A 12,706-nucleotide genomic window follows, 5' to 3' on the forward strand; every position below is an offset into this window, starting at 1 on the left:
CTCACAAACGCTCTACTGGGCAAAAATTCCCAGAAAAAAAAAAAAAAACACTTCAAAAGAAGCTTTCCGAGAAGAGTGCAAGCTGAAATAGCTGCAAAGGGGAAACCAATTCCATATTAATGTTTATTTAGAATGTAGTGTCATTACAGTCCCTGTTGGTGTAATGGTCAGGTGCCCCAATACTTTTGTCCATATAGTATATCAAATAGGCTATTTAACTAATATGAAAGATATACATTTCCTGAAAACAAGTGTCAAAGTTTTTGTGTGTAAAATGGGCAATAATGTAGCAAACTAAAGTACTGAAAATTACATTTTTACTTTGTTTTCTAATTATTAAAATAGTAAATGAGCAAAAAAGTGACGATGAGCTGTAAAACTTCGTTTCCTGTTTTCTGTGGGCTTATCTATTTCATTTGCCATTCCTGAGTAGAAAACAACTCTTCTCTTAAAACTAGGCAACCATATATATATATATATATATATATATATATATATATATATATACTATTAAACGTCATCGATCATAATTCCGTTATATTCACTGCATAATTGCTACATGCAAGGATGGGCAGTATTTCAGATACATGTATTTAAAATACTATTTTGTATTTTGAAGCCTTCAGTTAAATGTAATTTGTATTCAATTATATTTCTCATTTAAGATTAGTATTTTTGTATTTTCGAAATACATAAAATACTTTTTGCCAGTCAACCTGTTTATCAGGGTACTGGTTTCATGCATCAACTAGTTCAGACACGCCCCCTCCTCCCAACTCCAATATTCATGCATCTCTGCGATTTTTCTGGAATAAGGTAAGGATGTAATGATCAATTCTACTTATTGATTAAAACTAAATTTAGAGGCCTGACTAAATGATGTTAGCCAATTTAGATTTGCCTTCAGATGAAAGAATAAAAGAGCACAGACCATGGACCTAGACACAGACAAGTGGGAAAATATTAGCCAATTAGCCTTGATCGGTTGTTGATTTTTATCCACTAGCTTGTGTTTAAAGCATTACTGTATGTTAGGCCCGGGTGATATGACAATACATATCATAGAGATGATATAAAGTGTGAATAGATGAAACTATTTCTAAATTAGATGGGCCTATTTGTGGGGTAAGCAAATTTATTCGTGCAGCTTTTATTGGGCAATTTAGGAATTACTGGAACGTTGGATTGCGAAAAGTAGCACCGATGAATGATAAACCACAAAACAAATCTCCAGCTTTTATTTTTATTGTTCATTAAAAAAAAAAAAACTTTGGGTAAAGATTGTCAAATGAATTCTAATTGAATATTTTTACATAGCCTAAACTTTATAATTTGTATGAACTTCGAGAAACTAAAAAACTAAAAGAAAATTACTTGAATATAATAATAATGCAATGGTGTAATATCTGTCTGCTGTTAACAGTAAAGTATGTGGCCTACATTATTTTAAATATATCTATTCAGTGAAAGAGTTCAACCATAATCTTCTGTATTTTCAGCTTCAGAATAATGAATATTTTTATTCTGGTGTCACTATTGTCCTGTGTAGTTTCTTCATTAACTGTGACCTAGGCCTACCTGCACTGGATGGCCAATTTCAAGTATTTTGTTAGTTTCAAAATACAAAATACTGTATTATTTAAATACATTTTTTTCACGGTGATTTGTATTTATATTCAAATAAAATTTTCCACACAGTCTTTGGTATTTGTATTTTAAATACATGTATTTATGCCCATCTCATGGTTTTTAAAAGAATCAACAGTTAGTGAAAGGAGATATGCGATGAAACAAAAAGGATTTGCATGCCCAATATTTTGATATGTAGCCTATGCAAAGTTTGAGTAACAATTTCTTATGTTAAGGCACTCAGTAGTAGACCTACACACTGCCACATCCAAAACGTATCAGCTTGAACATATAGACATTGAGGGTTTAAGCATTTATAAAAATGAGGTCAGACATTTTACTGTCAAATGAATCCATGTTTGCATGTCTATGCACTCTTTAGTAATTTTCCATATTGTTTAAAATGTTTGCATGGATCTGTTTGCTCAGTTTGGAGGATCAAACCTAAAATACATGATTCAATGGGGTGTTTAAATTTATATTTACACAATTTAGTTCTAAAATCCATTCTCCAAACCATTCCAAAGAAAGAAAGAAAACTTGATTATCTGTTGATATGCTGGGTTTGGGCAGTTATTGCATTAATGAGTATTTATACAGTTAAACCAAAAATTATTTAGACCTTTAAATTGTAATTTTTTTTTTAATAGTGGGTGCAGGTGTCAGGGTTCTTTCACTTTTGTCTAGTTTATTTCTTGGTTTTGTGACAGAGCTGACACTCCTGTTTTGTCATATGAGTGAGCGCGCTGGTGTTTGGCGAGGTGTTTGGATTCTGGCACATCTGACTGTATATACAAACTATTTTGAGATTGTCTCCACTAGTGGTCGCCATTCGCCAATTCACATTTTTCTAGTCTTACATAGATTTGGTCTCTTATATTAAAAGTGCTGCTGTTTATGTTCCATATTTTGGGTCATTTTATTTCATATTAGCAGTTGGGTAACACAAAAACTACCAACAAAGTGACCCAATAGGCTCAAACCAATGTTTGCACATTTCTCATCTCATGATACTTCTGATTATATTACAGGCATGTCTTCAGTTGAATGTCTTTATGCTTATGGGTTTTGCGTGTCTGTTTTTTTGAGTGGACTTGAATGCAAATTAAGGCACATTTATTTTGATTGGATTACTATGCTGCAGATAAATAGGCCATGATAAATCATAGCAATAACATTACAAAATTGTTGATACAATTTTATACATATTACAGTATACATGTATAAAAAAAACTTTAGAATTCATAATTCTAAAACCAAAACATTTTTTTATAATTTCTTCTGACTACGTATAAACCATAAAAGCTAGATTAAACCTCATCTAGAATAGAATCATTATACAAACGGCTGCAGAATAACTGTTCCATTATTATAACATTCATTTTTTTATCTTTAAAAAAATCCTAAAGATGCCTGAGAAGAAAGCTAATATCTTTCATATATCTAGTACACGTGTATGTTTTCATTCTACATCAACTTGTAGGCTGAAATAATTTTAGTAAAACTTGGTGCAATGATTGCTTAATTCTATTTGATGGGATTCTGTTCAGGATGAGCGGCAGCAAGATGCGTACTATGCGGTGAGATTTTGGTCAAGTACGTTCCAGGGACCAGCCCAGATATTCCATCCCTCCACGCTCTCCACCATCCATCCTCGCCTTGCTCAGTTATTGTGATAACTTGTCCTTTGCTGACAGACAACTCGTCATCTTCCTAGAAAGGGCAGGGAATGAAGTACACAACTCTGTTTATCAGTCTGTAAGGCCTATAAACTTTGTATAAACATTTTTACTTTTTATACTTTTCAACAAGGATGCCAGGCAAACTATGTTGGTTAAAATTACACTTATCTGTTTTTTGTTTTTTTTGGTTTTACACTTTACACATTTTATTTCTACTTCCTCTAAAATTCCTCTAAACACGAAGCATTACTAGTAACAACAAATACTTGAACAAGTTTGTATCTCCTGGATAACTAACTAAAAATAAATATTTATTTACCTGAGCTTTAAAATCATATAACACCATGTACTTTTCCTCAGTTACTCCTCTCCTTTGTTGAGCCAGCGTATGTGTTCCACCCATATTACTGCCAGCTTCAGGGCAACCTGTGATAAGGACAGTGACGCTCAATGCTCCACATTCAACTAGTTGACTTCACTAAAATTCATTGTGAATATAGTTTAAAGGTACAATATATAAGAATTTTGTAATAAAATAGCCAAAAATCACTTGCACAGTGTGATATTTCCTGCAGTGAACTTACAATATCCCAAAAGTCACCAAAGATATTTTATTTCAGAGAAATTCCAATTCTAAATAAGTGCCTATCCCGGAAAAAAATGTTGCCAGTCCATGATGCAATATTCACGCTATCCTCGGTTTCCGTTCATACTGCCATAGCCATGACGTAACCATGGCGACAGACGTGGACAATTGTGTAGTGCGTAACGTTTAGCGGCACGCAGTTCTTGTTTCTTTCAAACATAGACCATGGCAAGCAGACTTTGGGACAAACAAGGAGAACTAAAATGAGAATCAAAATCAGCGTTGCGCTTTTTAGATGCCGAGAGCTTCACGTCCGCGACTAACTTGGACTTGACAGAGTTTCACGAGTCACGACTTGACAGCTTTATTAGACAGGTGAGCAAATGTACATAAAACAAGTCAATGTTACATAACGTTAGCTCAACATGATGAAATGTTAGAATATCGTCAGTATGTTATTCTAATGTTGATCTAGCTTACTGCTAGTTTCGTATAGCAAACGAACTAACACGTAGTATAACATTATGACTTTCAACACACATTTAAATGCCCTTTAGTGTGATAGTGTAACGTTAGACCAAGTGAAGCAGCGCTGCGTTACCTCACAAGTTTAATTCGTCTAATAAACTGGCCTGTGTGAGTAATCCAGCACTTGCAGGGAGTTCGGTCGAATTAAATGTCCTTATTCCTTTATATCCGTGGGACTCGCATGTGATATCTGTCTCTTTAGCAATCGCGACCTACTTCATACCACTGTAATGTTAAAAAACATGAATTTTTGAGAAACATGAGTTTGCACTCAGATCCATCAGCTTGACAGCAAGTCCCATCATTCAGCTCATCACTGCATCATAAACCTACGCCTTTGTTATTGTTGGAAACTGCGCCCTCTTGTGGCCAAAAAAAAAACTACATATTGTGCCTTTAATGCTTTTTGCATATTGTCATATCTTAAAGCATAAACTGTAAGTTTAAGACTTCAGAGAAGGAATACTGACCACTTGAAGGCATCCTTGGATGCAGGACAGATAATCTGTAGAGAGTTCAGATATGAAAGAGTTTCACAATCAAGTTTCAAAGAGCAAAAATGTCTTAAAGCCTCCCTGTGGTGAAAATCAAGTTTTTAATGTTGTTTGACTTTTAACTCATTCTTAATTATTCAGACATTCACCTGTTCGTTGCAACCCTCCCAACTCCACCATTGGTGTTCACGTTGGAGTAACACTGAAACTCAATGGGAGCTGAAGAGAGATGGAGGAGTGACTGTCAATTTAAGTAACATTTCGTAAAAGCATACCAACATCCTATGTCAACTCTTTAAAAAGACAGCTGTTACATCAGCTGAAGAAAATCATGATAAATGTGATGAATTTACCTGGGGGGCGACAGCCAGTCTTTTTCATCTTAATGAAACAGTTGTTGTCACTGATGATGTCGCACTGCTCAAGAATCTTCCTTACTTCCTCATAGCACTGCAAAAGAAAAGAGTTGTTAAAATTAATATAAATGTAAACAGCATTTAGCTAGGCTTTTTATTATAAAGATGGACAAAGGAGGACATTTACATCATCGTCTTGGACGCACTGCATTGAAAGCAGATTGCAATGATCCCATAACACACAGCGCAAGATATTAATGCGCTCAGACTCCTGCTGCTGAAACACCTAGAAGGCAACACAAAAATTAAAAAAAAAAACATATTGTTCCTTTGTAAAATGTTGTATGTAACTTCCTTTTAAAACACGCTCAGAAAATTAAGAATTATTTCCTTTTTTTAACTATTTTTGGCAATGACATTTTCTTGACTCATTTAAATCTTTGTTCTACATCAACAAACGTTGTTCCACATCAAAAAAAGTGCTATGACTGCTTATCACATGCCTATGAGACTGTGTTATATCTTACTTAGTCATCACCCTAAAGAAATCATGGAGTTTTGCTTATTTCTGTGTACACTCCTTCTGCTTAAACATATTTTTGTTCTTTACCTCACATGCACTCCGGTATGTGCTCTCCCAGTCCTGGGAAGTTTCCTCTAATTGATCAACATTCAACCTATATTGCTTTTCTGAACCAGAAAAGGAAATAAAAGTAAGTCAGCTTTTCGTTTTCATTAACATGTCACAAATAGCCTACTGCTTCACTGACAAAGTTTGGACATTAACAGATATATTTCAAACTCTCATATCTACATCACTGTTCAAAAGTTTGGGCTGAGAAAGATTTTTTAAATAAGAAATTAATACTTTTACTCAGGAAGTGACAATATTTCAAATAAATGTTATACTTCCTAAGAATCCCAAAATATATGTCATGGTTTCCACAAAACTATTAAGCATTTTTAAAATAATACGAAATGGATCTTGAGCATCAAATCAGCATTTAAGAATGATTTCTGTAGGACCACGTATACTTTCATCAACACTTACGCTTTCAAACATGTTAATGTTCATGTTAACAAACATACACAGACATTAGATTGCATTGCATTTATCTTCCTTCTGCCAGTGGGATCATAACAACAGAGAAGTTTGTTAGGACGAACCTGCCAGGTTGGCCGCTTGCCTGCATAACCTGGCCCTGCTCATCACCTACAACATAGATTGATAAATAGATATATTCAGTATTTGGACCTGACCTGAAGTGTAAGTTTACACATAAGCAGTATCTGTAACATCACAAAACTGTTCACTCAAAGTGTTTTTGTCTGATTGTATTAGAGTTTCTTTCAACACTGAGGTCAAATGCTGCCCAGTCAGACTGAAACAAGTTTGCATTGCTTTAATCCTCATTTTGGCCTTACTGTGTCCACAAACCTGCCATAGGTAATTTTTCACAACTGCCCAAAATTCCAGAGTTAAAATGAACAGTTCTCTTTACTTTAGGAATATTTAAAGTCCCCTTAGTGAATACTTTTATCCCTTAAAACGCATCTTTGATCACCAAAATGACATATTTAAAAAAAAAAAATTCTTGAGAACAATTTTTTGTCATGCCTTAAAGCTACACTGTGTAACTCTTTTAGTTTATTCTTAGCTAAAAACCATAGACAGTAAAAGAAATGCACAGAGCGATCTCATTGGAACTCCATTGAGACGATTGAAGCCCGTTTTTGGCGATTTTTTTAGCACTTCCGTCCCTGATGCGCAGACTCAAACAGAGCTTGATTACGTAGATGTGATGCGAGTGACTCGTCTGTCTTCTAGTGCTGTGGCATGAGAAATCTGAATCATTCCCTTCCGAAACATGCAGAGGCGGAGAGTGTGAGTAGGAGCTGTCCATGAGCTAGGAGAAGGAGACAATTTTGCTAGGTATTCTGATGAATTATTTTGTCATTTTGCCTCCACGTTTCCCCGATTGCGCGCGAGCTTCTTCTCATGTCCATACGGTAATCTCTCTACTGTGCGACAGAGAGTCGCGTGGGTATGACGCAATCGTTAGCCTACTTTCACTAAAACTGCTTCTACGGGGCCATAACATAAGCTACAAGGTAATGGAGCTATTTATACATTGTCGTGTTTCTTAAGAAATAAATAAAGGACAAATGGGGTGTTCAAACACCTCAGATGTAAAGTTATTCGCTGTCAAAGTGACGCCAAAATGAATGGGAGTCAATGGGAATGCTAACGCAAGTGAAGTTCTGCTACAAGATGTCAGCTCCCGCGAGGCTTCAACTTCCGGTCGATGGATTACCCCCTTGCTAAAAACACTTAGTTCTTTGAAAAAAATATATGTGCTCATTTAATGTATATTTTACTTCGTTTTTTACCCCCATCTAGTGGTGAAAAGGAATATGACCATCCAGTGAATATTAGTTTCTGTTCCTCTCAATTCCGATTTCGTTTTAACTCCTACGGTGGCCAAGGTAGTCCAAGATTAACATGGCTTCCAGTTCGACCTCATCCATGAGTGTTAACTCAAACGTAAATCCGAAAGGCGAAGGCTTGAATTAAAGGGTATGTCCCTCTTTGGCTAATGTACTTTCAAGATGGAGGGGCAACATGGCGACCGACATTAGAACCCCTTACCCGTATGTATTTTCAATGGCATATTATACACTCACGAGAATACTTTGTTATTTGAACAAAGTAAATATACATTAATGAGCACATGTATTTTTGAAAGAACTACGTGTTTTTTTACTTAAAACTAAGTAAAAGAGTTACACAGTGTAGCTTTAATGATTTGCTAAAGCCCGCCGCAACGTTGACGTGATTGTTTACAGTTTGTGAGGTAAAAAAACACCGGCGATTTACAACTGTGTTTTTAAACTGTCATTGGTCCACTGCAGTTTTAAGGAGAAAATACTCAGTAATGATGCTGACTTGTGAATTTGCACATGATTTGTCTTAAAGCATATTAAAAACACCACATAGACATATTAACAACATTAAAAACATGATTTCACCACAGGGGGACTTTAACTTAGTGTATTTTTAGTATATATAGGTTATCTGTTAAATGTTCACACCCTCACACCTTTTCTGATTGCCGGTGCGTGGAGGTGTTCACGTTTGTCTTCTTCCCCACTGCTTGCTCAGCTTCATCAGCCTCCTTAAGCCTCTGCTCATATAACCTTTTTGACTGTATGCGGTAAAGAGAATAGATTCAGAGTAAAAGTGCAAGATAAACGAAACAGGGAGGGGGTATAGAGCCCTTTATGTGTGTCTAAAACATTTCTCACTATCTGTGGTGTTTCTGTGGTCGTTCAGCACAGGAAGTTAGTCTTATTATATCCAGAGACAGCATGCATTACCTACAAACCAACCAACCTATTCTTATTTTCTCTCATTCCTCTGTCATCGTCTGTTTCTATTCTCTTTTACTTTCCTATCTCTCTCTCTCTCTCTCTCTCTCTCTCTCTCTCTCTATACACATTTCTTGGTGGTCAAAATAAATGTTTGAGTTAGTCAAGTCTTCAAACATTAAGTCAATGAACAAACCCAACATTTATATAATGTGTGCAGTCTAATCATGTCCAAATATATTCTGCAAATATAGTCACTGCATTTCTGTTTCTTCTTTCAGTTTCTTACTTTCTTCCTCTTTTGGCTGATACTGAATTTTGGGTGGACCCCAAGTGAGAATGATGTTTCATTTATGCCCTGGACTACTAATGACAGTCATTTCTAAAATGGGAAACAAGAAGAACTAGGGTTAATCTCATTTACTGTACTTACCTCCATGGTCTTCTTGTGCAACACCATTTTAGGCTTCTGAAGTTTTTCTATAATCTCTTCAAGCTAATTAGGACAGAAAATTAATATAAGTTTTCATATTTTATCAGTTGCATTATTCATTAATTAATTGGTGTTCACTCCACGCAAAATACAACAAATGGTGTCTAAGTTTTTTTAAATGATCATTTACAGTGTTAATGTGCTCAAAAAGGAAAGTGCCAGTTTCCTTTCTCCATATTGAATAACCACAGCAACAACCATGGAAATATATCTAAAGCGCTGGGCTGTGTGCATAATTTGTCTTGGATCATTTGATTTTTTTTAATTTTTTTTTTTTACCTTTTTTCTCTGTTCCCTCTGGTGTTCTCGAAAAACCTCTATTTTGAGAACTTCCTCCTTTATCCTTTCAGATAGCTGGATGTGCAGGTTTCCTGCCTTCTCAATCTCTAGAAAACAATCCAACTCAAGTTGAGGACTCTAGCATTCAAGTATTTTTTCTATGTGCGGGGCAAAAAGGAATTGCATCACATCACATACCTGCTTTTAACTTGTCAAACGATGCCTTTAATGTTCTGAGTATAAAAAAACAGATACACACTTTTTTTACATTTGAATACATATATAGCTTTAAAAAATGTATTTAAATATATATGGTAGTTAATAGGAATAGTTAAAGGGTTTTGTCATTAATGTCAAAAATTATGTTATTAATGACTCACCCTCATGTCATTCCTAGACCGTAAGACCTCCGTTCATCTTTGGAACACAGTTTAAGATATTTTAGATATATTCCGAGAGTTTTCTGTCCCTCCATTGAAAATGTATGTAGACTGTCCTTGTCCAGAAAGGAAATAAAGACATCCTCAAAGTAGTCCGTGTGACATCAATGGGTTAGTTAGAATGTTTTGAAGCATCGAAAATAAATTTTGGTCCTAAAATAACAAAAACTACGACTTTATTAAACATTGTATTGTCTAACTAACCCACTGGTGTCACATACTTTGATGATGTCTTTATTTCCTCTCTGGACAAGGACAGTATACCGTATACATTCACAATGGAGAGGCAGAAAACTTTCGGACTATATCTAAAATATATATTAAACTATGTTTCGAAGATGAACGGAGCACTTATGGTCATGGAACGACATTAGGGTGAGTCATTAATGACATAATTTTCATTTTTGGGTGAACTAACCCTTTAAGTTATTCAGAAGAGGCACTAACTGGATCAACATGATCATTTGATTAAGTTAGCATGATATTCACAGAACAACTGACTGACCCAATCTCGGTTTGACCTTCTGCCTTCCGAGCAATTGCCACCAGATCTCGTCCATACTTGTCCTCCGCCAGTGCTCTGTGAAAGAGAGCAGAAGTCACACACATACATTTATAGAGACACATTGACATACACCATTTTTCATACCTCATTTTCAACAGGTCTTCTATATCTTTGCACATATGTCTGCCATCATGTAACCTCTGCAATATGGCCTCATACCCGGACTGGTCCATAAAGTCTGTACCCTAAAAATACACCAAAACATGCAACCTAATGACACTATGCAGATGGGGAACTGTTAAAAACAAATAAACAATTAAATATGAAAATGTTCTTCAATAGAACTTTGCAAGATTATAAATTTAAATTTAACTTCTCTTAAAACGTGACGTTAATAAAAGGAAATACACCCTATAAAAACAAAAGCAAGTTATTAGAGTAGACATAGAAAACACAAAGAATCCATTATTCTTGACATATACGCGAAATATAGGAAGTTGTATTTCCCGTAGTGATACATTTTACTTAAGTGTAAGAGGCTTTATAACAATAACTTACCCAAAAGGCATCGCAAAACAGTAAAGCCATCTTGAATGTTTAGTCCTCAGAAATGTAAACCGACAAACCCAGCGGAGAAAGATACTTTAAAGTTGCTGTAAAAGTTGAAAAAACACAAGCAACATAGGCAACAGACACATGAAAAGTTTGAAACGAGGAAGAAACTGCGTGGCGGTTTCAGCTGGTCAACTTTGATCTCTTGACGTCTGCATGCTCTTTGAAAGAGGAAGAATAATGTTGATGTCACTGTTTTGAGCGGTTCAGTGCACAATTTCTACAGAGATGACAATGAAATTGGCTGAACAATAAAACGAATTGATAAGTTAGTAACAGTCGATGTTTACGATTTTATTCCAACGGTGCACATTTGTTGGGGGATTATTATTATTTTTTTTACATAGTTATAGGACGGAATTATCAAAACAAGCTTAAATCGGTATAAAGCGCCGTTTTAAAAAATCGCCGTTTCATGACAAAGTGAACAAAAATATGTGCTCTCGTCTCTTTTCCTTTATCACTGTCCTGGCTGGCTGGCTCTCTTTGGGAGAGGATTGCTATAACACACTTAAGCCAAAAGAGGGAGACACAACTCTCCCAATCTGAAAGAGTGTAGGCTACAGGTACTAGTGTGGAGTCTCAGACAGACTTCACCTGTCCTGGCTCAACCAGTCTATGGGCTCAACAATGAGAAACCGATCAAGTGTCTGGGTGAACAAACATCACACTTTGGAATCAATATGTAGCGTGAAAATCTAAACAGCCTCTTTTTGCAAAGAGGAGGTCCTAAATGCATGCCTTATCTGTGCGGGCGTGCAACAAGATGTATGTTGATGATGATGATGAAAATGCAAGTAAGAGGTTTGATCAGGTTTAAAGGGACAATGTGTAGGAATTTCTCCCTTCTAGCGGTGAAAATGTATTTTGCATTCAAAGTGCTCTCCAGTGCCTCCCCCCCCCCCCCCCCCCGTTGCATCTATGGTAGCCATTATGTACCAAAAAGCTATTAAAGCACTTTGTCGAGTGTTCCTTCGGGTGAACAGATTTGTTATTTCAAACAAACAGCAACTTGACACAACGAACAACAAATGTTACAGTATGAATTACTGACTGTGAAAAACATGAACTATTGTAAAAAGTATGCCTTCTTTGTTTCGTTATATTAAGTACGTGCATAGATAGATTTCATCATCAACTTTTAACTATAAATGTTCATCTGTCTATAAGTAGGCTACACAACCAAACAATGAAATAAAGCTTGTAATTAACTGTGACTGTAACATTGACTTAGCCTACCTGTCGAGAAGAAAGCAGTACTTCAGTGTCTCTTTTGAAATCTTTCTCCTGCATTAGCTTTATCCACCTGAAAAAAGATATCCTGACATTAACTCATGTTTTTTTGTAATCTCCAGTCACTTTTCCTTTTACTCAATTACCCATTATTAAACTGACTTGATCTTGATCTCTCCCACCACTTGATCTAAATCATCCGTTTGAACGAATCATTTAAATGAATGATTCTATGACTCGCTCATTAAGACGGCCACCTCCAACTGGCGGTTTAGTTTCAAATTATCATTCTTTTTAACATTCCTAATTTGTATATTCAAAAAAAAAAAGCAATCTCAATCTTTGAAAAAAGCAAACTCAGCAATCTTTTTTAAAGCAATCTCATAATCTCATTTCATACAGTTAAAATGTTTCAATGTAACTTATTTAATTTGATTGGTAGCAGCCCGCTAGGCTGTCTTATTATTTTAATTGAATGTTGCATATTAATCAAATTATAG

At 35.5% G+C, this 12,706-nt stretch overlaps 1 protein-coding gene across 2 annotated transcripts in view; it reads right to left on the reverse strand.

Moving 5' to 3' along the window:
• Positions 1–2,414: 2,414 nt before the first annotated feature.
• Positions 2,415–12,706, reverse strand: part of pstpip1b (proline-serine-threonine phosphatase interacting protein 1b) — a 33,334-nt gene continuing 23,042 nt past the window's right edge. For both annotated transcript variants that reach the window (XM_089129569.1, XM_089129568.1), the window contains exons 4-19: positions 12,213–12,279; positions 10,920–11,014; positions 10,506–10,606; positions 10,362–10,436; positions 9,615–9,649; positions 9,417–9,523; positions 9,078–9,140; positions 8,377–8,481; positions 6,443–6,488; positions 5,886–5,965; positions 5,463–5,561; positions 5,273–5,369; positions 5,069–5,138; positions 4,896–4,930; positions 3,631–3,737; positions 2,415–3,342 (exon numbers count right to left, since the gene is read on the reverse strand). In XM_089129569.1, the coding sequence (XP_088985695.1) occupies positions 3,157–3,342; positions 3,631–3,737; positions 4,896–4,930; positions 5,069–5,138; positions 5,273–5,369; positions 5,463–5,561; positions 5,886–5,965; positions 6,443–6,488; positions 8,377–8,481; positions 9,078–9,140; positions 9,417–9,523; positions 9,615–9,649; positions 10,362–10,436; positions 10,506–10,606; positions 10,920–10,949 (1,236 nt within the window). In that variant the 5' untranslated portion in view covers positions 10,950–11,014; positions 12,213–12,279 and the 3' untranslated portion in view covers positions 2,415–3,156. The remainder of the gene's footprint in view (positions 3,343–3,630; positions 3,738–4,895; positions 4,931–5,068; positions 5,139–5,272; positions 5,370–5,462; positions 5,562–5,885; positions 5,966–6,442; positions 6,489–8,376; positions 8,482–9,077; positions 9,141–9,416; positions 9,524–9,614; positions 9,650–10,361; positions 10,437–10,505; positions 10,607–10,919; positions 11,015–12,212; positions 12,280–12,706) is intronic.

The sequence above is a fragment of the Pimephales promelas genome, chromosome 1 (genome assembly GCF_988280905.1).
Source record: "Pimephales promelas chromosome 1, fPimPro1.hap1.1, whole genome shotgun sequence".
NCBI classification, from domain to species: Eukaryota; Metazoa; Chordata; class Actinopteri; order Cypriniformes; family Leuciscidae; genus Pimephales; species Pimephales promelas.